General features: G+C 42.7%; 1 protein-coding gene across 2 annotated transcripts in view; it reads left to right on the top strand.

Moving 5' to 3' along the window:
- The window catches only part of PHACTR1 (phosphatase and actin regulator 1), a gene marked incomplete at its 5' end in the record, with an annotated part of 312028 nt that overhangs the window by 12143 nt on the left and 275372 nt on the right, over window positions 1-24513 (top strand). Inside the window, 2 exons of one of the 2 annotated variants that reach the window (XM_081996841.1) lie at window positions 1410-1556; window positions 16520-16624. In XM_081996841.1, the coding sequence (XP_081852967.1) occupies window positions 1410-1556; window positions 16520-16624 (252 nt within the window). The remainder of the gene's footprint in view (window positions 1-1409; window positions 1557-16519; window positions 16625-24513) is intronic. The other variant, XM_081996842.1, reaches the window with a different exon arrangement.

The following is a 24513-nucleotide window of genomic DNA, read 5'->3' on the forward strand; positions in this document are numbered from 1 at the left end:
GCAGACTTCAGCTAAACCCAACATTACAACCAAGGAAAAACATCCAGCATGCCTCAAAACCTCTATGTGTTTAATTGGCAAAAGTGTAACAGAAAAATCTTGATTCTGCAGGAATGAGTAAAAGAGCTGTCCCCCCCAAATTCAGACCAGCTAATGTTACTATTGCTGCCTTCAGAATTACTGAACCCCAGCATTCCCTGGTCCTTTTTCTCATTGAGGTTGACCAAAACAAAAGATTTTGGAAGTACTGACAACATAGTGACTTTAAGCAGACTGAGTTTTGTTTAAAAAATCTGAATTAAATGGGATGAACTAGTATAATCCCTGGCACATATTTTAACTGTTTAACTCTCAGGTTATGTAGTACTTTAGTGATAGCGAGATTTTTTTTTTAATTAAAAAGAATTTTTAACTGTTTGCGTTACACTAACGTCTGGAGGTCACAACTGAAATTGGAGCACTAATGTGGCAGGCAGCCTACAAACACGGGGTAAGAAATAACATCTACAGAAAGAACTGATTTCTAAATAGAGAAGACAGCATAGGGGATAAGCAGCAAAACATTGTCCCCAGTTTGCAGCTGGAGAATGGAGTCAATGATTTTTGCCTATGGTTGCATTTTTTCAAAGACCTCCCAAAATGACTTACAAATATGGGTCCCCAGCTTTAAGTGATGGTCAGTTTTAAACATTGGCCTCAGTCCCCTTCGCATTTCAAAGCTCAATGGTGCACCATTCTGCTTTACTTAACTGGTTTGCCCAAGGAAAGAGGAGAAGGAGATGATGGGATGAGCCCTTAGACTTCCCACCAAGTCTTGACCCAGCCATGCTTTGAGTCTTGGGACCCCTAAGCTAGAAGAGTGCGGTTCAGGTGCCCATGACTGGGACGGGAGGTGCCAGGCCTGCTCTGGGGTGGCACCTCGGCCAGCCAGGCCCATGGCGGCCCGTGGCACCTCCACCAGGCCGAGGCGCTTGGCGGGAAGGGCAGGAGTCACCTCAGCCGGGACCCTGCCCTGAGGGCGAGAAACCACCTCAGCTGGGACCCTGCCCTGGCGGGGGGCTGGCACCTCAGCCAGGGCCTGGCCCGGGGGCAGGCAGGGCCAGGGGCGGGAACACCGCTCCGTCCACCCCGGAGCGAAGGTCGCCGCACTGAGGCGAGCGGCCGCGGGCGGGCCTCGGCCGGCGGAGGCGCTGCCGGCGGGCAGGGGCAGCGGGCAGAGCCGCCGCGGCCGCTCCCGTCCGCAGATCCTTGACGGGTTTTCCCTGTCTCTCTCCCTCCCTCCCTCCGCTCCTTTCTCCCTTTCCCTCTCTCCTTCCCCGTCCTCCCCTCCCCCTCCCCTCGCCTCTCCCTCCCTCCCCGACCGCCCCCTCCTCGCCCGGCCGCCCCCCGCCGCCGCTCGCCCTCGCCAGCTCGCCGGGCCACGCTGCTCACCGTGCCCACATTAATGGCGGCATCTTCCGAGGAGGACATCGACCGCAGACCCATCCGCCGCGTCCGCTCCAAGAGCGACACCCCTTACCTCGCTGAGGCCCGCATCTCCTTCAACCTCGGGACAGGTGAGGGACGGCCCGGCACGGCGTGGGGCGGGGTGGGGAGCGGCCCGCCTCGCCCACGGCCGCCCGTGGACCGGCGGCTGCTGCCCGGGCGGCGGGGAAGGCAGGGAGGGAAGGGGCCGCCCCCGGCGCCGCGGCCTCCTCCCCCGCCAACGCCGGCGGGCTCCCCGGGCGCTGCCGCCCGGCCCTGCCCAGGCGCTCGCTTCTTCGCACCTCCCCGGCCCCTTCTGGCCCTGGCTCCCTTACCCCCGCACCTCTCACCCGCCCCGCCGGGTGCCGGCTTCCCTTCCCTGCTCAGCCCTTCTCCCACCGTGCCGTCCTCTCAACCCGCAGAGCGTGGCACCACGCTCCCCACAAGACTTCTGGGCAGTCCCTCCTTGCCAGGTTCTTCTGGCATCCCTCCTGGAGGCGCTGCCGTTGGCGTTTTGCAGGTCTCTCGCCCCTCTCACTTCTTGCCTTCTTTCCCGATGGGTTTGTGCATCAAAAGTGCAAGGAAACTTGCTCCTGCGTTGTCCACTTTTTCTCAGTCTTGTGAGGTCCCCGTTGTCTCAGTGTTGCTTTTTGTGACTCTCGATGGGTGTACAGCCCGATGCTTTCTACCAGCACGCCTCCAGCTCCCCACGCTTACCTCCTCCTGCCCATTATCAGGATGAGCCTCCTGCAACTCTCTACCTGACCTTTCCGCCCGTGTTCTCCACTGCTGCTCCTTTCTCTCGGCCTCCTCTTCCTCACAGCTCCCTTGAGATTTCGGCTGTCCCCTTCAGTTCATCCTGCACATAGTGACTATGCTGTTTCTTTCCTAATAGGCCTGTGGTTTTCCCTCCTTCCCTGACCTTTTCTTTCCTTATGGGCTCTGTCAACAGCAAACTGCACCAGAGGTTACTTGCTCTCAAAAACAAAGGAAGAGAAAGTTCTTTCTGTTGGTTCTCTGCACCAAACCAGACTTCCTCTGTCGGGGAGGGGGGGGGAGGGGGCGTGAGGGAGGACCAGGAAGTTCTACTGCAGCCTCCCTCAAGTCCCAGCAGCAGCGCAGAAAATGACCCAACTGTGTAACAGTCTTTGATGCTGAGTCTGTCAACTCACAGCCAGCTGTAAAGGGAAACGAGCTGCCTTGGAGTTGCTGCTTGCCATGCTGCAGTTTCCCCCATCTCTCCTCCCCCCCTTCAGCTGGCAGAAGGTTGGAGATGGTAGAGATGTGTTTTCTCCTCCATTTGGGGATAGAATGGATTCCCCTCCCCCTCCCATTACCTCTGCTGTCATTACACCCTTGGTAATGGCTAATATGCAGTTTGGTTTTACCATTGACGGAACAGTTGGTTACATCGTACAGTGGGTCATTATTTCTTTCTGATCATGACTTCCTAAAAATTACCAAGCTGTAGGTAAGTTGGGTGGCATTTCAGGGCACAGGCTGGAAGACAGTGCCACATGCCAGGTTTCAGCTCTAAAGAACTGGGAGTGAAAATGGAAAGAACATCGCTGTGCGTAAGGTGTAAATAAAAAGACACTGTGTATGGTTATTTGACTGCTGAAATAACCCTGTGTTGACTTGTGCTGTCACAGGTAATGTTATGTCATGTAGTTATAAATAGATAAACCAGTTAAGAGCAAGGCACCTTCAGGTCACCTGGTGCCTCACATCTCTATGCTGAGCTAGACATGCTGTCTTTGCCACAAGTCCCAGAGGATGTGCAAGTCTCTAGGTACCACTTTCCTGCAATCCACTGAAAAAATTTGATAACTACACTTAGCTTCTTTCTGTTCCTCCCCTCTCCCTGTCTCTCTTTAATTTATGTCCTTGCTTTCAAACCTGGGAATGGAATTCCTTTAAAAGAACTAATTCAAAGCAGCAGTACCAGTGTATCAAGAAATATAAATGAAAAATGTTGTAAGTAGTGCAAGTGTGTGTTTTCATTAATCCAACTGGCAGTGAGTAGTTTTGAGCTTTAAAAAAAAAAAAAAATCGCTTAGCAACCAGTATTGAGTGAGTGAGCCAAAAAGCGAGTGAAACGTGCCACTGGTACCCGCTTCGTTTCTGAGCTGTTAGTTTTACTCTTCTGTTTTCTCAGAAAGCACAAACCAAGCAGCCTAGTTGAGAACTCTCCATTCCAAAGAAACAGCTGTTAGAAAATTTGTTTAGCGACTTTTGCTCGTATTTGATAATGCTGCATGGTGCAGGGTTTGCTTTTGAAACTTGTTATTTATGAGATGCAATGTTCTTGAATTTATTTTTTGGGGAGTATGTGTGAAAGAACCCGCAAAACCACCTGCTTCTAAACATACCTGGTTTTCCTGTGCCGTTTCGTTGCTGGTGACGTTACCGGTGTGCCATGGAGGGCGCGGGGTGGCTCCGGGTGACCCCGGGGCTGCTGTCTGTCCTACGAGCGGCGGGGCCCGGCCTCCTGCCTCGCGGCGGGGCGGGGCGGGGCGCGCGGGAGCCCGCGGGAGCTGTCCGCCGCCCCTAGTGCTGAAGCGCCGGCCGGCGCGGCGGGGGCTGGGCGCCGTAACTGACCGCTTCGCCGGGGGTGGAAAGCGCATGTCCCGCTTTGTCTTGTTCTCCCTCGCTATCCGTGGGTTGGCAGGGCACGTGTGTGCACGAAGGTGTGTGCATTTCTTTGCCTGTGCAGGGGGGAACTGGTAGAAAGGAAGTAAAGCTGGTTCTTCACGCCATTGATGTGATCAAAACAAGAGTTGACGCTTGGGGTACAGAAAGTAACCTCTTCTTTACGTGCTTAATGCTTGCTTTCCATCTAGTGCATTCCATATCTACAGCTGCTGCTCAATCACTGCTTACGGAGCTATTTTCCCTACATCTGCTACAAGTCAAGTGGCATTCCCCAGTCATTGTCTTGTGTCAAGACATGGTCAGGGCTTGGATGCAGCGTGCAGCTGCTTTGCTGTATTGGAACTTAAAATCCACTTTTATTAATGAAACATAAGCAGTTGCAGTGAATACTGCTTTTCTCCTCTCTTAATTACAACCACTAGTTAAGAACTAGCAGGTTTTTATCTACTTCAGCTGTAAGTTATAATTATACCATTACTGCTGTTATCTGTATTGTTGAGCAACTGAGAGATTGCACACACAGTCAATTATACAATTTGGGTATAGCACAGATATGGTCTGGATTGTAAAAAACTTGCAATTTATAAGTGATTAACAGTGCAACTTCTACCTGCCCTTCTCTTTCAATTATATTAACAGTTCTCTTTTGTTTGATTTTCCAAAACATACTTGTTTATTATGTTTGTTTCTAAATATTGATCAATTAACGCACAATTATTACCTAGCATGAGTTAACAAATGCTGTTCAATTAGTTGTCCCTAGTATGGTTTTTTTACTAGTGTTTCCAAACTGATTAAAATACAAAGCTGTTTTCCAAACTCAGGGTTATCCTCCCTACTGTTATACATATGCAAATCCTATTAAACTGAGTTATGTGCTCATATCAAGAGGATAATGTTTCCCAAAGGATTTAAATTACCTCTTCTGCCAAAATTAATGTAGCTACATAACATCATAAAGCTATGGAAAGATATGAATTCCTTTTGCATATTTGATACTGAATCAGTCTGCAGTCAGAAATTAAGTTTTTAATTTTATGAAAGACTTCCTCCAGTGCAACACTGGAGGAATGTGGAATGTGCTTTCACTTTTGGGTGGTGTTCTTTTGTTTTCTATATTATGATTAGCAGTCTGGCATGGTTACATCTCTTAACGTCCATCTTTGGCTTTTCATACACATCTTCTTAAAAGCAGTTTTCAAATTATCTTTCTAACTTTTTGATTCAGGCATCTAAAAGCTAATCGCAAATTACTTCTGAAAACTTGGGCCTCCATCTGTGACAGCTGTCCAATAGCATAATCCCTTTCCTGGTCCTGTGCCAGCTGACAAGTTCAAGTGTTTCTTACAGGTTTTGACCTATTACAGGTTTTGACTTATTTCTTTTCTTCCTGTTGCAAAATATATACTTTTAAAATGGCAATGCATGGTAGTAGCTTTCAAGCTTGATAAATGAGCAGAGGTGATGACTGATAAGGAAATAGACCACTTAAAACTCTCACTAAATGATCTAAAATCTGTGATCTTTTCTTCCGATTCCTCCCTTCATGCAGCTGCTTGGGGAATCCCTGTCAGAATTTTATTGATGTTTGTTAGGGGAAGGTAGGCTACCACACTGAGTTGGTCTGATCAGGTTCTCTTTTAGCCCTTCAAGTGTCAGTCACTATTGAAGGTACTTCTATGTACAGACAGGTACTCTTACTTCTTCCTATCTGAAAAAGAGTAAGCTTTGTAGTGCAATCCTTTGCGAAGTTGATTCTAGCAGGCTGCCTTCTTGTTAAGTGGTGCAAGAAGTCATCTTTATCTCAGCTGCCATGGGACCTTCCTGAGATTGTTCAGGGAGGTCACCAAATGTCAGTCTTTGTTTGAACAAGGCTAATTGTCTACTTAGAATTTAACCTGGGAATGGATATTCGGGGAGAAAGCAAGCCAATGCCTTGGAGAGGACGTGAGGTCAGAATGGCTGCAGTAGCTGTACTAGGGGTCAGCAAAGAGGGAGTGTTCCTTCAGAAAGAATATATTTAGCTTCCTTGCTGTGAAAAGAGGGGAGGAGAGCTTTTAAATGTATATATACCCACCCACCCCAACTTAAAAGTGTGCAGCAGTGGTGCGAGTGAACAGAAACCTGTGGCCAGAGGGGTGCAGGAGCTGGGCTCTGAAAGTGGGGACAGAGAGGTAGTGACAGAGCGGCAGACCTGATAGAGATGGTGCATCCTGTGCTAGCTATGGAGCCCAGCTGGCTCGCTCAGCCCTGAAGAGCAGCACAGATTTTAAGTGTACTGAAGTCACTCAGTAATCTCACTGAAGTGGCTGGATCCTCAAGTGATGTAAGTCATTTGTTGGCTTCAGCCAGGCATCTGAGCCAGACTGTAGAAATATATATCTCTGCTTCCTTTCAGTGATGAAAGATCTGTTTTATCTCTTTGTGGTATGGAGCCACATGTTCTCCTGGAATGTGTTCTGGGAAAGCAAAGCTGAGAGGGAAAGGGATGAGTGGCTCTGCATAATTTCGCCGTGTGTACAGAAGAAAGGTCCTTGTGTCTAGAAAGGCAAGTGAACTCGGTACCATCTACTGTTCTTAAGCAGCGACAAATAACTCACACTGGGGAGAGGGGAAAAAAATGCAGCAGCCTGTGTTAGTGCTGCTGCAAGCAGAATTAATTCACAGGGTGTAAAGGGGGAGGAGGATCCTGGCAGAAACTGCTGAATGGCTGAGACAAATGTTAGCGAGCTGGGAAATGTTCATAGTCGGCTGTTTCTGTGTTGCAGAGCTGGTGGGGGAAAGCCAGGACAACAAAGGGTGACTGTTGGTTTTATATGCGGGAACATTCCCGGTCTGAACCAGGCACAAAGCTGAAATCAAAAGCTTCTTCCATTTTCATTGCCCTGGCACCTTCCATACTCTTTTTGGGCCCTAGTGCTTCTTACAGCCCTCATGGTAGGCTGCCTTACTGTTATTATTTGTATCGCTGTATTCATTCCTTTATATAGCTTTAGAGCTGTGCTGAATACTTTTCAGAGAGTAAAATGGTGTATGATTTTCCTTTCTAATGGAAAGATAAAGTTGTGTATTAGCCTCATACATGTTGATTTGTCTAGAAGGATATGATACATTTTTCTGCAGTGATCAAGGAGGAGGTTGTGCACTTTATTTTGTCACTGTGTAAAGTAAGAAAGAATATTTATAGAGCTCACTAAGGTGGGTAAATTCTAAATAGGTGAAAATAAAGTGAAATGACAGGATTTTCTGCAGGAGATCTTCATCGCATCCATTTTTAATTTTCTCTAAAACCTACCATTTGATTTAAAAACCTGTTTTGAAGTTTCTGAGTTTGCCCCTGGTCATCCTTACATATGATTTAGTACACTAACCCAATTAATCATCTCTGCAGTCATTTGAAATGTTATCACATTTGGAGTTATGTTTTTTCTTTCCTGTTTATCCAGCATATGTTTGCTTATATTCATAATAAAATATTCTGCATGGTTTCATGATTAGAATAAATAATCCCTAAAATGATATAAGAATTTAAACTACTTCGGATTTATGCAGCTCACAGAATAGTAATGATGTTGAAGTGGTGATCTGAAGGGCATATTTTTATTTTTAAAAATACTTTCAAATTACTTTTAATGTTTTGTTTAATGTGGCTTTAAGTTTTCAGGTAGAAAAGATTGGGCTTGGGAGAATGGGGGAGAGAGCAATAGGCAGTAGTAGGCTTTCTAATATGTGTGGGAGGTTTTATTTCTTTCTGGAGAAAGATTAGTAAAAATTCCTCTTTCTCTCTCTGCTCTAATCACTCCCTCAGATTATTGTCATAGAGACTCTCTTGTACTTAGGAAGCCAAATCACCAGTTTTGGCAAAGCTTTTCTTAATACCTTTATAAATGAGCCTGAAGAACTGTCCTCCTTTGCCATGAGGCTTTGTGTTACCAAAACTTGTGCTTGCACTTTAATTGAATGATAACTGTTAGTCTTAACGCTGCTTAATTTGGAGTATAGCTAGAGATCAGTTGTGTGCCCATCACTCATTTCATGTATGTTTTCCAACCCTGGGAACATGAGTGCACATACCAGGAAAAATGAGCCTCCAAACTGAATGCTGCCCACCGTGTGGCAAGAACATGCCATTTGAGATAACTGGCCTTTACCAGGGCTAAGTGGAGTGGCTGAAAGCACCTCTCACTGACATTGTATGTGGCAGGTTAACAGTCTGTTTTGGAGGAAGAGGTCTTAACAGCAACTGAGGTTTTAACTCTTGTACTTGGTTTTGGAGATCTTTGGTTTAAGACTATGACCTTCAGTGAGTGCCAGATGGGAGTCAGTTTACAGGTTCTCCAAGTCCTGTAAAGGGGATAGGTGCCCCTGCTTCACCAGCTGCCATCCAAAAGGGATTGTTGATCCAGACTTTAATGAACAAATGTAGTTGGGGACAATTTGAAGGGAAAGGCATAGTTAGTCAAAATGATGGAACTGGCAAGAATAAAATTATACAAGATACATTTCTCTGAATGCTGAATGTGTTGGTGGAATTGGCTAAAAAAAAGCTTTGATATCTTAACTGTTCTTGTGGCACTGCACATGTGCGTCACCTTTCTGTGTCAGGGGGGCAGCTGATACCTGTGTAGTCAATGGCAGCGAAATTGCTGTGGAATAACAGTGACAGGAGATAGAAGGAAAGAAGGTACTGGGAGCAGAATGTGCAGACCTGATGCCTCTTACAGCTGTCTGCAGTAGTGATTTTAAGGCTGTCATAATGCTTTGTTGCCAACCTGGTTATTCAAGAAAATTGATGTGACAGAATTTGCCTGAGTAAGAAATTATCTCTATATTTGTCTTTTGCTCGATGAGCTTGTTGGGTTAACACAACCAAGTTTATTCCTGCAAGCTGGGACACCGCAAAATCCTTTTATTTCTCTTGTTTCATCAGGAACCACAATTTTCTTCTTGGAACTAGGTCTTTAAGGAAAATACATTTTTCCAAAACTATAGATAAGATTGTCAGAACTGGAAACCCTGCTCAGAATTATTAGCTATAAAATTTAGTAAAAAGAAAGGGCCTAATTCTCAGTAACAGGTATAATTAGCTTTAATGCTTAATTACTCTGAGTCAACTAATTGGTTTCATTGGGACTACTCTCAGTAATACTCACAGCCAGGCATGTAAGTGCCTTCAGAATCAGTCTTAAAGTTTGTAAGTTTTTGCAGTATGACAAAAGTCATTAGGGCAGAAAGAATGTCCTGGGCTGTCTGCTCTCAGATAATATAAAATGTCAATGCTAATGAAATATTGTGTTACTAGCAGTTGTTTCTTGTGCTTAGACTTTAGACCATAGAATCAGTGTGTAATATTATACTTCTGTAGCAAAATAAAACTTGGCTGCGCTCACACTTTCTTGGTGATGAATATTCATGACAATGTATCTTTTGTGGATAAAGTGAAAAATGTGTCAGTTCTAACATTTTAATTATATTAATTTAATGTATTTTACATGGCAATACATGTTGATATAGTCAACTAAAAATGTTTTCTTCATTCAGAATAGTTTTAGAGTAAAATTATTTATAATAATGCAATAACCGTTTATAATCATGCAATTCTGTTGCCTTCATTTAGAATGTATTGGTGGTCTTGTTTTATATTGATATGCTGAGGCGATAGCATGACCCTTGGTACATGGCTGCCTTCCCTAGGTTTTATTGCAGAGGCAATGTTACAGAATATTTGAAAGATAATTATTGCCTTTACTGCAGATTTCATAATAATTTTTGTATCTTGAAATTACAATTCAGTTTATAAGAAACAAAATGAAGGTGATGTCCAAAGAAGAATTTAAATGAGTAGCAAATTCAGCAAGAAAATAGGGAGGCAGAGTGGAAAAATTAAATGCCCGTGTTTCTTCTGCAGTCCAGACTTACTGTGGTTTCATTCTAGTTATGAAGTACGTAAGACAGGGGAAGTCTTTGCATGCTGATATACAGTATGGACACGTGCCATTTTAACTATGGTGCATAACAACTGCAGCGCATTATTTCAGTTAATCAGAAAATCCTAGCTATGCATAATTTATGGTGCAATATCATTTTTATGGTTAATGCTTACAGTACTTGGACAGACAGACATCTGGTTAATAGTTTATAAGCAAATTAAATACTTGATGTATTATTAAAATGGAGAAATTTCATCAAGGCTAAATCTAATTCTTTGCTAGAGTGTTGGAAATAGTTAAAACCTGATGCAAGCTTGATGCCCCAAATTGGGGAGGACCTGTTTTGAGTGTGGCGCTTGTCTGCCTGTGTGTCCTTATTTCTGTTCTGTGGATAAAAGGGTAAGGAGTCTATTGATGGTTGGATTTGAGAACTGACGGGGATGCATGTCCTTGGGAAACATGTTCCTATGTTCCCTCAAACAGTCAAAAAACCTAAGTTGGTCAAGTGTTAGAACAGTGTTAAGCCATCAGAAACAGCCTTAAGCTAGTCCAATTTTGCTACAGCTTTGCACTAAGCCATAGGAATCTCTCTTAGAACAGAAAATATGCCGCTGTTAGGATGAAATGAGAAATTAATAGTTATATTGCAGTATTCCTTGAGAAAGAGATTACTCCCATCTGATATCTGTAATGGTCCTTCATTTTCCTTGCTGAGATTGTGATGGTACGGTTTTCATACATAACTTTTTTCTTTTACTTAATTCTCTGTTTTCTTGAACGAGGGAACTGCTAGAAACAAATGCAGAGACCTTGATGTGGCTATGCTTTGATGCGTGAGGCATCTGTAACGTTTGAGAACGGCTCTTGCCCATGCTCAACCTCAGTTGAGGAACATGTGGATGTAAAGGTCATGCTGTGCAGGCTGCTGCTGAAGAGGTCTGTATGGTCTTGAATATGTCATGCGATGCTTTCAGCTTCTGCCTTCTGTGGAGTTTTGTTGTTGGCATCTCTCTTTTCCTGACGCCTTTTCCATTCTCCTATGTTTATCAGGGCTATGTATGCTGGCAGCAGCAATATGTTGGCCTGCAGTTTCTTGAAGGCTGTCCCTATTGGGTTGGGAGAACTGCCATACTGGCATTTAAAGCTGTAGGTTGGGAACTATGGCTTTAAATGATCATCCTGTATCCTTAGACCTCTGATAAAGAGCTGTATGTAATCTACATGGTGCTTCCGTGAGCCCTGTTAAGGCAATCATTCCCCAGAGCGATGATCGCTCCTGCTTTCTGCTTAGTGAGTGCTCTTCAGGTCGTTGTAGGTAAAGATGATTTATTGAAAATACTGAGGTGGAGAGTTAGGAATAAACTGCATTAAGCTGCTAATGAGTACTCATTGTTTGTTTTTAAAGTAATTTGGCGTGTTCATCCATTCATGAACAATATAATTTTGTCTTATCACCTTCTTTGTTCATCATTCCTTATGACTCGCACTACACATGAAGGCTCTTTTTAGATGTCACTGATGTGATGAACATTTTTCAAAAAAACTTTTAAAAGTTTGTTTCAAAATTATCACAATAACTTACTAGGTTGAAATAGCCAAAAATAAATGGAAAGCAATTGATCATTTTAATTTTCGCTGTGTGGAAGCATGGCAAAATTTTGGAGCATTTCAAAGTTAATAATAAAAAATTAACTGGGGTTAGCTAATAACCTGTAAAATAATAGCCTATAATTATAAGTCAAAAAGAAATCAATAAGGCTCGATTTGTAATTTAGGCTTATCTCGAGGCTAAGAAGAACAAACCATTCTGTGAGATAAATTGGATAAGATTACTTGAAATAATAATTTTCAGGACAAATTAATTTATAGATAATGTTTATTTTTTAAAGAAAACAAGATAGGCATCACTGAATAAATCACTGAATAACCTTGGGGTCTAACCTTGCAAGCTTTCCCCTCTGCAAGCAGTACGTGTAACAGCTCTGTCAGTGCTAAAGGAGATCCAAGGGGAGAGTGGCAAAAATGTTTGGTCAGGAAGCATCATTACACAGATGGAATATAGCTTTTTGTGAACGGGCTTCATGACATTATAATAGGAAACCAGGTGGAAAGAGTCACCAAGATTAAGGCAATGTAGGGTATGTGATGTCATTAAAAAATGGCAGGGCTTACTAACAGTTTAGCTTAGTGAGTGACAGCTTAGTTTAGCTGCTGACAGTTAATGGTGCCCTAGGCAGCAGAAACATGATCCTAGCAGGTACCCACCTAAGTGGCTGTATATATACCTAGAGATATGTGTCAGCAGCCTGAGGAGCGTGCAGGGACCATCTGTTAACCAGCATGACTTTAAAAGGCTTAAAGTGGGCAGCAGAGGGATCGCTCTGGAACAACAAGTGCACATCTTTCAGTACCCAAGTTGGTGGCAGGTAGACAGGTCAGGAGCGGTGATAGGTGTTCCTTCCTTCATCATAGCTGTTTCAAGGTTACATTTCTCTCTGTGGCTTTTGGCAATGCTTACGGATATTTGTAGCCAACTGCAATTTAAGTAGTGCTTAGTGTTGAGAGGGAGGAGAATGTAGGACCTGCTTGCTTATCTTTTTGGAGATACATCCTGCACAATGTGGACCCTTAAATAATATGTCATTCAATGTACACAAGAACATATCTGTTGTCCTTCCTCTGTCTTCAAGCATGCCCTGAAGACTCCAGGATAAGTCACGTCCAACTTCTATGTATGTCCTTTCCATGAGGAGGAAGCTCAGAAGACCTAGAAATCATACAGAAAGAAAGGATTACAGTGGTGGAGAGAGGACCCATATTGTGTCTTTTTCCAATCACAGTGGCCTTAATAAGTGAATTTAATAACTGTATTTTGCTAACAATTTTCCCTCTCGAAATTTTGGGAGGGATCAAGACATTTTCTGGGAAGATCTGGTATGTGTGGAGTGAGGGGGAGAACAGCCAAAGTGAATTCAATCATGAAGATGTATTTCTTTCCCTGGAAAGATGTTCCTCTGTGCTAGAATTGAATGTGCTGTTTGGTCCTTTTTTCTGCTTATTGGGTTTTAGAGGACTGTATTTTTTTAATTTATTATCTCACTCCCCATAGAACATTACCAAACCAGTTTCTATACATTTTTATGCACAGAGTGTTTTATGTGAGCCAAAGATATTTTTTCTTGCTAGATCTTTTGTACCTTGTGGCACAACTGCACAGGTATTTATGTGTATCCTTAAAAGTTTTTATTCTCGCCTGTAAACTAAAACCTTGAGTGCTAACCTCTTTTTTCTAACAAAAAAGTCCTCTGGTGCTTTTGCATTAGGAATCCCCTTCCTTAATTCTGTGCCATTCTGTGTGGTAAGGTGAATGTTCTCTGAAGGACTTGTTCTCCCTTCTGAAGTCTGCATCGCAGTCATCTTTCTTTTGAGATTGGAGAACTAGCAGTTATTTATAACAGAGCTTCTCTGTATTGTTCTTCATGTTGGCTAAAGAAGTGACTATAAAAACCAATAAAGGTTCTTTTTCAAGCCTTTATCTACTGACTTAACAGTACTCTGAAACCACATTGGCCTCAGAGCAAAGGATTAAGCACACATCTCGTGGAGAGAAGCTTCTTGTGTCATTGCAGTGTCTTGTCACAGCACTTGCATTATTTGCCCTGTAAGGATTATGACAATGTGTTTATTATAATGCACACCTCACCTTAGGAACCTTTTCTGGTAGTTTCATAACCAAGTAAAAGCAATGCTTTTGTAATTTTTTTCAGGCTTCTTTCTCCTCCTTCCCCCCTCAGGAGAAGGATACAAAATATGAGCAAATTAAGTTTCCTTTTAATGCAATTTTGGAGTAGTTCAGAGTGGCTTGAAAACAAATCAAAAACATTCAGAAAAATAGGTCTGATGGATTTCCTGTTCATTTAAATCATGCGTCTATCCAAAGGCCCTCTTATATAATAGGATTTTTAGTCCCCAGTGGGTAGGAAATAGTTATCTGAAACTCTGCTTACTTTTTACACTGTGTTAGAATGAGTCTCCAAAAACAACCTTTAAAGGGTTGTAGGGTAATTAAGGTTCACTGTTACAACAGTAACTGGATGGGTATATTTAATTAGTCTCTCTGTAAGGTAGAATTGCTGCATCATATTTGAAATGGCCTTTGAGGAAGATAATGAAATATGTCTTACAGGACCTTTAGTGTGATGATCAGTGTGGTTAGTATTTAAATTTGCTGCAAAGTGAGCTTCTATTACACAGATAACAGAGCTTTTGATAGATCACCATTACAACATACTTCTTCAAATAAATAAATACATATTCTATTACAGTTCTGTAATTAGTTGTGAAAAAGAAAGAACTGCTGTCTCACAATGATACTGACTTCTCTAACCATGACCTGCTTTGGCTTATTGTGACTGTGGAAGGACCCAGTCCAGGAAAACACTGATGCACGTAGGTTCATCATTAGCAAACATCAGAAGTGTGTTCATGAATTTGTCTCCAAGTTGCAAATGAAAATCTGCTCTGTGGAGATCATCATCTCTGCAACTTCTGTTTTTTTGCGTGTTTGTTTCAGAAAGGAGATAGTAAACCAGCCCCAGTCCCAAATAAAAGTGTTGGCGGGAGGTGGGGCAGATGAGGTTCTTCTCATATACTCCCATTAGGACATTACATTGTCCCAGGAGGTACAGCACAGACCCTGAGGTGCTGGCACACCTCTTCAGAACTGTTTGCAATTCTGCAAAGTATCATGTTTAGAACCATGCTGTGCCCATGCACAGAAGAGTGCAGGGAGTAGACATTGGAGAGGAAGAAGACGACTTCACCACATCAACTCAAACAGTGATTCCTGCTGCTCTCACTCATAACTGTTCTTTAGAGCCTTGTTCCTTACCTACTTGCATATTCAGTTTCAACTGGGCCAAACTGGGTTTGCTAGACCAACCTTTTGGAAATTAGGGCCACAGATGCCTGTGGCTGATGTGCACCCTAATACACAGCTGGGATGTACCTGGGGCACAGACCCAGTTTTGGGACAACCAAGGCATCAGGCCCAGCCAGCACAGTTTCATGAAAGGCAGGTCCTGCTTGACCAACCTGATCTCCTTCTATGACCAGGTGACCTGCCTAGTGGATGAGGGAAAGGCTGTGGATTTCGTCAGCCTGGACTTAGTAAAGCCTTTGACAGCATCTCCCGCAGCATTCTCCTGGAGAAACTGGCAGCTCATGGCTTAGACAGGTTTACACTTCGCTGGGTAAAGAACTGGCTGGATGGCTGAGCCCAGAGAATGGCGTTAAATCCGGCTGGTGGCTGGTCACAAGCGGTGTTCCCCAGGGCTCGGTTCTGGGGCCCGTCTTATTCAATATCTTTATTGATGATCTGGATGGGGGGGATCGAGTGCTCCCTCAGTAAGTTTGCAGATGACACCAAGTTGGGTGGAAGTGTTCATCTGCTGGAGAGTAGGAGGGCTCTGCAGAGGGATCTGGACAGGCTGGATCGATGGGGGGAGGTCAGCTGTATGAGGTTTAATAAGGCCAAGTGCCAGGTCCTGCACTTGGGTCACAACAACCCCATGCAACGCTACAGGCTTGAGGAGGAGTGGCTGGAGAGCTGCCTGGTGGAAAAGGACCTGTGGGTGCTGGTTGACAGCCGGCTGATCATGAACCAGCAGTGCGCCCAGGTGGCCAAGGTGACCAGTAGCGTCCTTGCCTGTATCAGAAATAGTGTGGCCAGCAGGAGCAGGGAAGTGATTGTACCCCTGTACTTGGCATTGCTGAGGCTGCACCTCAAATACTGTGTTCAGTATGTTGGGCCCCTCACTACAAGAAGGATGTTGATGTGCTGGAGCGTGTCCAGAGAAGGGCAATGAAGCTGGAGAGGGGTCTGGAGAACAAGTCTTATGAGGAGCGGTTGAGGAAACTGGGGTGGTTCAGTCTGGAGAAGAGGAGGCTGAGGGGAGACCTTATCACTCTCTACAACTACCTGAAAGGGGGTTGTGGTGAGGTGGGTGTTGGTCTCTTCTCCCAAGTAACTAGTGATAGGACAAGAGGAAATGGCCTCAAGTCGCGCCAGGGGAGGTTTAGACTAGGTATTAGGAAAAATTTCTTTACTGAGAGAGTGGTCAAGCACTGGAACAGGCTGCCCAGGGAGGTGGTGGAGTCACAATCACTGGAAGTGTTCAAAAAACGTGTGGATGTGGCGCTTCAGGACATGGTTTAGTGGGCATGGTGGTGCTGGGTTAACGGTTGGACTTGATGATCTTGAAGGACTCTTCCAACTTTAATGATTCTGTGATTCTGTGAATGCAGGAGTGCTCCCCAGGTCCCTAATCACAGTATACCATTAATTTTTGCATAGCCTCTTCCACCCTGCTTGGGCTGCTGGCCCACGCAACCTCATAACATCTCTTGAGCTGGGCAGGTTTATGGTTGCCAGATGTGCTGGGCTGCTTGTGGTTTCTGCACAAACACAGTTTCTCTGTGGGGAGGAAATCCAAGTCTGCCAAACATTTGCCAGGGTTTTCCAGATCTGGAGCAACCCAGTCAGATCAGTAGCATAAGCCTGTCTCTTGATACTTGTAAGTCTGTGTACTTTTCTCTACATTCAAAGAGCATCTCCACAGAGCATGCATGGCCAGTCTGACACATCCTAGAAATGTATATATTTCTATCTAGGAAAACCTATGTCCCAGGAAAGCTACCCACCCCATCCTGTCCTTAGGATGCCCTCTAGAAAGTAATTTGCAGTTGACCTCATGGTGCCTGCACTAGAAGGAGACTTTTCTGGCCTGATAAGGACACTGATATGCTATATACTTAATTGTATTAGTACACTAGTGTACCAGTGAGGTGAAAAAAAAACACTTTCCAGTGTTTCTCATCCTACAGGTGCTAGCAGATAAGTATTAATTTACTGCATTGAAATGTTAGTAGACACTGCTGAGTTAGATGGATGCTCTGTTAATACAGAGGAACTGATGCAGTGAATCACTTCTGAGGTCTTGTTCTGAGGCCTTGAGCTTTTATCCTCTGTAGTGTCTAAAGGACAGACAATTCAGGGGGTTGCGACTCTTGCAGTTCTTTAATGTTGCAGAAAACATTGGTTATGCTCATCAGAAGGTCAGAGAAATAATAGATTAACCTAATGTCTGCTTATGGAAGTCATGGAAACAGTTTCATTTGGTCATTTGGAGTGCAGGGTGATTATTTCATTGCTGATTCACATCTTTAAAACATTGCATCTTCTGCAGTTGTGGAGGGGAGCAAGAGAAATGGATGCTAGCAGGTGGGTCCATTTCTTTGGGCAAATCAAGAGCCTGGAATCTTAAACCTGTACAGCTGTGTGAACAGGGTTTGGATTCTCCTAGACCAGGCTTACCAGGCAGTGGTGGTAGTGATGGATACAGTTTTCACTGCTTCTGTATTTTTTAGAATAATTTGACCCATGTGATGTCAAAAAATCAGTAAGCTCCTAGCAAGAAGCTTACTTGAAATACATGCAAAGATAGTGAATTGTTTTCCCGATAGATAGTTGGTTGCTTCAATTTGGGCTTGCTACCCAAACTCAGTTCTAACCTTAGTGTGGCAGAGAACTGACTTTGGTGTATGGCCTTTGAAAATCCTATGAAAGAGCCCATCCAGATAAAAGGTAAACTGGAGGGCCAAGCTTTGCCTTCCTACTCAGGAACTCCTTTTTCACACGCATGGAGACTAGAACTAGTGGTGGGATGTGAAGGGCTAAGGTGATATTCCATCTGAAGAAGTATGACAAGTTCTAAACAAGTAATTATCATTAATTAATACGTTACAAGCTTGTTTTTATTCTTTGTTTCTTTTTGTCTACCTTTTAAAGTTTTACTGTGCTCCTGCTGTGGTGTTCATACAACAACTTAGCTTCTGAAGACTCAATACAATAACAAAAAGAAGAAAAAAAATCACCTTGTTAAGATTGGATTTGTAATTTACAGTTACCTTGGTTTAATGCAATGTGAACATTAAAAAAAAAAAGCAACAAAAAAAGTTTGAGGGAAGAAAAGGAGTGAAAAAAGCTCTCACCTAGAGCTGAGAGAATATACTGAGGGCTTTTTGCTTGCTTCACTGCTGCATTCCTAAAAAAAAAAAAAAAGAAAAAGGACAAATTTTTGTATCACTACTGCACAGACTGGTTTGTTACATGAATCACCATAAAACTAGTAATCTTCAAAATCTGAAGCTTTATGCTGAGTCCAAAGGTGACAAGTTCTGAGGAGCAGCTACTTGCATGAGCAGCCCTGTTTATTGTATTGGGACTACACAGGTGAGAAGGGGCTGCAGAACTGAACTCCTCCCTGAAACTGAACTCTGATGGACTGCTGACCGGGGCTTCGGGAAGGAGGGATGGAAAGGCACTTAGCAACGCGCTGCCCAGGGTAGAAGGCCACTGGTTTGTCTCTCTGCTTCATGGTCTGGGAAGACCTGTTTTCCCTGTGTGGTCATTCTGGAACCTGCTGAGCAGTTGTCCTCCTGCTGGGATGCGTGTCCAGCCAGGGTAGCCCAAGGAGTGTTAAGGTCATTTATGTGTCTTAGTGCCAGCCGTGCTCTGCTCATACGTCAGGGAAAATGCCCTTCAGGGCTTCCCTGCTGTGATGCCATTCTGTGCTGCTGACAATGTGGAGTTATCCCTTGAAGACACAAGCATATTTGTCCCTCAATATTTGTCTGTTTGAAAAGCACCAATACTTCCTTTCTTGTTTAGATCTGTGTCAACAAAAAAGAATGCCTATGAGCTAAGCTATTGTAAACTCAGTGAGAATAATGTAAATAATGTAAGCCCTCTTGTTAAAATAATCAGCTTTTTTCCACCCTCTGCCTTGCTATCTCTAGGTAAGATTTGCTAGTGGGTGAGATGGTCGATAGATCTGATTGGGCTTTTTTACTGAGTAATTCAGTATGGGGGATAGCAATCCATCAGTTGTACTTGAAGCTGAAAGAAGAAGAAGGTCATGCGTTTTGCAGTCTGGAGTAAATATTGTCCAATGCATATCAGTGGCCCTTCTCAGCCACAGACATTTTGGCATCAGCAGGATCCTTCTCTGGTGCTCTCCTAAGTGCAGTTCTTAAGTAGTCTCCAGGGAATTGTTCTTCCTCTCAGCGAGTAGAGTGACTGAAAATCTGGTAAGTGATCTTTATGAACATCATTTAAATTCTCTGTATTGCATTTGAATACTAATCCCTGGCTAGCCCTTTGCTGTTTTTTCTGTTTGCTAGTTCTCAGCTAGTGCATATGTAGTTTCATGTTGCTCTGCCACCTTTCCTCTCCTTTGCTTGGAGGCTAAGGCATGAAAGCTGCAGTGTTGAAGACCCCAGTCACAGCCACTCAGGTGCTGTTCTGCTGGAAGAGGTCAGTGTAACAACAGGCTTGGAACAACATGTTGATTTTTCTTACTGCAAAAATCGGTGACCTTCTAGGACAGCCCAATGTGCATGCATAGATCTAGATTCTGATGATTTGATCAAGGATAATCTGAAGCGAGGAGTGAAAACTGGAGGTTCAAATCACTCATAGTTCACCATTTCTCAGAGCAGTAGGGTTGCCAATTAAGAGTGCTACCTTTATCTATATTTCAGCAGCCTTGTGAATGAAATGTGAGCATTTACCTTAAGGAGCAGCTTTAAAAAACTCAAAGGGTGAGGTGTCTGCATTTGTAGGAAAGGGGATATTGGGTTGTGGGGTTTCTTTTGATTTTGGTGGTGTATGGTTCAACTAAAACAAAAACATTGTGCTGTTTCCTATGTGTCTTTACTACTTGATAAAGTAACACCCAACCATCCTTGTACTTCATTAATTTCACGCTTTTCTTTTGATGCTGTTTCATAAGATAGCAAATGTTGGATTCCACTCTATTGCCATGGGGAAGTAGTATTCAATCAGGCAAAAGAAACACAGAAAGAATCTCTTAAAACCGGGGGTTAATCTGCTGTTTTGCTGTACAAATGTATCCTGAGTAAGTGAAAAAACATGCCCTCATTCACGCCTTCGTATCCGCTAATCTATGACCCTAATCTTGAAATGCCTTTTCTGGCTTTAATTGTAGTTTCTATGAGTGACAGAGTCATTGAGACATTGCTCCAGCTGGCCAGGGTTTCTTTCGAAGGGCCCTTGCTAGACAGGTTTCACTTCAGCTTACTGCAGTGTTTCAGCCTTGCATCACAGCAGGAGCTCAAGTTACCTGTGTGGAGTGTGGAGGGGTTTCCTCCCTTTTTGTTATTGTGGGGTTTGGTTTGGTGTACTCAGACATGAGCTTTCAGGAAATTCTTTTTCCTTCTGCGGGCTGGATTCCAGAAATCAGTACTAAATCCGGGTGCCCTCTATTTCATGATGTTGATTATGTAGAATTAATCAGACCTGAATGTGTCTGCAATGAAAGAAAGCATCATTTTTGGAGAACTGTTGCAGAGATCCAAAGGGGAAACTTACTTCCTTTGCAAAACCTCTGTTTATAAAAGAAGTACTTTTCTAAGTTAACAAATGCAAAGAATTTAGGTACCACCCTCTGTTGTAGGTGTAGCAAATCCGGTATGAAGGAATGCCTATGTGCCCATTCAATCAAATAAGTAATTAGTCATATATTTAGTGTAATTGAACGTTTGTGGTAATGTGTATTGCTCATAATTTGTACTGACAATAAACTCTGAAAATATCAACCTGAATATTTTCTGACAAAACTTTCCATGTGGTAAAACATAGTAGTTGCCTGTAGTCGTTTAAAAATTGATGTGATGTCCTCATGTGGCTTTCTGAAGCGTAGTGCTATTTTATGAGACAGTCATCTAAAGAAAAAACAGATACATCTCTTGTGAAATTAGTGTTGAGTGCCTTAGATATACATATATTTCTTTATATTTATTTTATAATGCTTGTTGGACCTCCAAGGATATCTTTGAATCCCTCTCTTTATTTTTTTCTTAATCTAAAACAACACACAATACAGCTGGCTTCAATGCATCCCTCATTTTTCTCCTTTCAATTGGTTTTTAGAGTTCAGTTTTCAAGGTAATTCAGTCTATAGGTAAACCTGAGGTAGACTACAGGTTGAGAGAGGGAAAGGAGATGATAGAGTGAATGTTCCTCAGGTATCCTGTGTCCCTCCTGCCAAAACCATACTATGCTAAGTCACCAGTGGTGCTGCATCTAGCTTTAGTTCATCTATGGTGGATGTCAACTGTGATGCTGTTTCCTGACAATACATGAGTGCGAGTTTATTGTTGTCCTGTTTTTAAGATATATTTCAGCGTTATTTTATGTGGGCCATCTGTATCACGTTCACTCTCATTGGTTCAGTTCTCACTGAAGGTTGAGCTACCATGCTTTTTTATCTGAGTAACTTTGCTGCTCTTTCCCCATTGTCCTTTAACTTATCTAGTTGCTGGGTAGTGATGAATGTAGTTGTGTGTTTTATACCTTTTCAATAAAACAACTTCTTAAATTTCCTAGAGCTTTCCTTGTTTGGTTACTGGAAATTTCAAACCAAACAAAACCCCCCAAACTACATAAAATCAAAAAAACCCACCACCACCACAAAAAAATCCCCCCAAAATACACACCACCCTTTCGATTCTAATTCTTTCCATGTGCAAGCTCAAATAAAAAAAAAAAGTAAAACTGGTGCATTAAGAAGACAGACTTAAATAAAAGTCGTACGTTTAACTAATCTTATGGGTAGTAATATGGTGCAGTAGATGAAAAGAAAAGATTTCTGATGACAATGGTAAGCCACAGAGCCGTGCTGTATAACTTGCACTACTAAATGTAGCCTTTGTCAATTATTGCTGATCTATGTCTTGTGTCTAATAGTAGAAACAGTACTGATTTCAAATACTTGCTATATTTTGTGGGTTTTACTCAATGAGTCTCCATCTTACAGTCTGCAAAAAAGATCACAAACTTACTCGAGGGCCTTCTGTTTAGTTAAGCCCCTGCTTAAGGTTATGAACTTCACAAGTTGAGTCAAGGACACAGTAAGCAGTTGTTGGAGTACGGAAGCAGAAGAGGGATTGTTCTTATTGCTTTCTTAATGTAGTTCCTTGAAGAATGACACAACATCTTTTACTTTCCTAGAATAGGTTATTGCCTTCTCCCCTTACTTGTCTGTGATTTCTTGGTTATGATGATTTGTTTATTGTTAAAGAGATGAGGGAAGAAGGCAAATGCCCTTGCACACTCTCCCTTCCTACCATTCAGGAAGGAGGATTAACAACATGAGGATGGCTGAACATCTTATTTAAAACAGTTGTCAACATCAACAAAGTTCATGCTTGTGTGCATCAACCAATAATCATTAAGCAGGGCTAGGAAGAGCTTTGAAGAGATCATTGTGTCCAAATCTGCGCTCATGTAGCTTGTCTGAGGGTTGACCTGTGCATTCTCTGCCTGGCTGAAAAGCTTTGAGCTCTTCTATACTTCAGAAGTGCTACTAGCAGCATTACATTGGATAAAGGTGTATGTTTTTCTTTGTTTGTATGCATTTGTTCAGCAAAACATATGTAAAAGCATGAATCATATGGTGGGACACTGTTATTGCTGTAAAAACATTGGTTCCCAAAACCGAAACAAGCTGTACTTGCAGCTTTTACACTAGTACAGCCATATCCTCACTCAGAGAATTGCAGTCCTTTTAACCATTGACTCTGTCCTAGTTAAAGCAACAAAAGTCTTAAATGTGAACTTAAAAGCTTGACTGTACTTAAGTATTTAGTGAACTGAGACCCCAGGAGTGCTCTTGCAACAGTCCTCACTTCAGTTAATTGTGGGTATTCTGGCCTGTAGCAGCAACTTGGTTATGGATTTCACCAGCAAGATTTCAACCATCATAACAATTTATCCTGGGCAAGTACAAGTTAAAACAATAAGCAAGCAATGGAAATCCTGAAAATCAGCTCTTAGGCATTCATCATTTAATTTGCTCGCTAAACTGTCACTTCCATATGTTTTACAGTATCCACCCAACCATAATTTTGGCTTCTGTGTATTCTTTATTGTAGCAATGTGCTGTTGAATGTATACTATTACTTTCTTTATATTTCTTAAGGGATGGGTTTTCAAATTTATGGTTTTCAATGGTAGGCATGAGCCTGCCATACAAAACTTCTGTTGACTTCAGTAGTGTCAGCTAGGTCAATGATTAGTAAATCACTTTAGAAAATCCTGAAAAGAAGGTGTAATAGGAATTATTCCTCAATATGTCAGAGTCGTAAGGTTAGAGGATTTAAAAAAAATTCAAATTGGCATTTTATATAAGTAGTCTATGGTGTAGGTAAATCAGATTTTTATTCATATGCATTTGGACTTGTATAATCGGCAAAATTGACTTGATGTTGTTTAGAAAATGTGCTGCAGACATGCTGTCCAGAATAGGAGTAACTGATCAACCTAGCTCCTCTTCAATGCCACAGTAAGGTGGGACATGTGCCCCCAGTGCTTTTGAAAACTGTCTCTGTGAGCATTGTTCTTTAGCTCCAGCCAATGTGCCTCCTGAAGGCAGGTCACTTGCTTGAGTGAACTTCAAGGTTGTTCTGGTCTGTATACATTCTCTGGCCTGCAAAGTGATTTAAGTCGAAAACCTGTAGACAATAGTATAGTACAAGCCTTTTTAACACATTTTCAACAGTTATTAGCAAGCCAGATATTACTCAGCTTTTTTCCTCCCAGGCTTCAGGAAGCTGAAGAAAAAGGGTGTTTGCTATTCTGTCTTCCCAGGTGACTCAGCATAGTGAATTTAACTGGTGGTAAAGCTTCAGTACCTAAAAGATGGTTGTGGGGATTTTGTGGCTATCATGGTGTGGAGACTGAGCAGAAGACCAAAGCTTGTGCTTGTGTGTGCAGAGGAGGCCTTCTACAATGCTTCCTCCTCTCTGTTGAGGGCAAGAAAGGAAAGCATAAGAAACATCCATTCCTTTTGCCATTGGCAGAGGTCCCTAAACTCAGTTTGCCCAGATATTGCCAGTGATGAGAGGAATGGCCTCTGGCTACACACACGAGGCAGTATTCCGCAGTTTTAGAGCCATTGAAGTAGTCCTGTGAAGTAAATAGTACTCTACTAATGATATGGGAACTGCCATTTGGAAAACTGCAGCTATAAACTATGCTTCTCTCCTCCTTCCTCACCTCTTTTTCTTTCTCTGGGCACGTCTCGTCCTTCTTACACCTGCATACAGATATGTTCTGACCTAGCCTTGCCAACATTTGAAAGTGATAATCTCCCTCCAAGTCTGTTTTTAGGTCATAAAGCCAAGGAAATGTCTGACAGTGTGTTTTTCATTGCTTGTACATGAAATTGTTAGTCTTGCACCATTGCCCATGTTGCACTTTGTTAAATTTGGCTTTAACACTATAGTGCAAACAACCGTGAGAGGATTATGGGAAACTTTTGGAAGTTCTCACTGGGTGATAGGGTTAATGACTTAAAAATAGGAACCATTAGCTCCCCAG

The sequence above is a fragment of the Phaethon aethereus genome, assembly GCF_964289735.1.
Source record: "Phaethon aethereus genome assembly, chromosome: 2".
NCBI classification, from domain to species: domain Eukaryota; kingdom Metazoa; phylum Chordata; class Aves; order Phaethontiformes; family Phaethontidae; genus Phaethon; species Phaethon aethereus.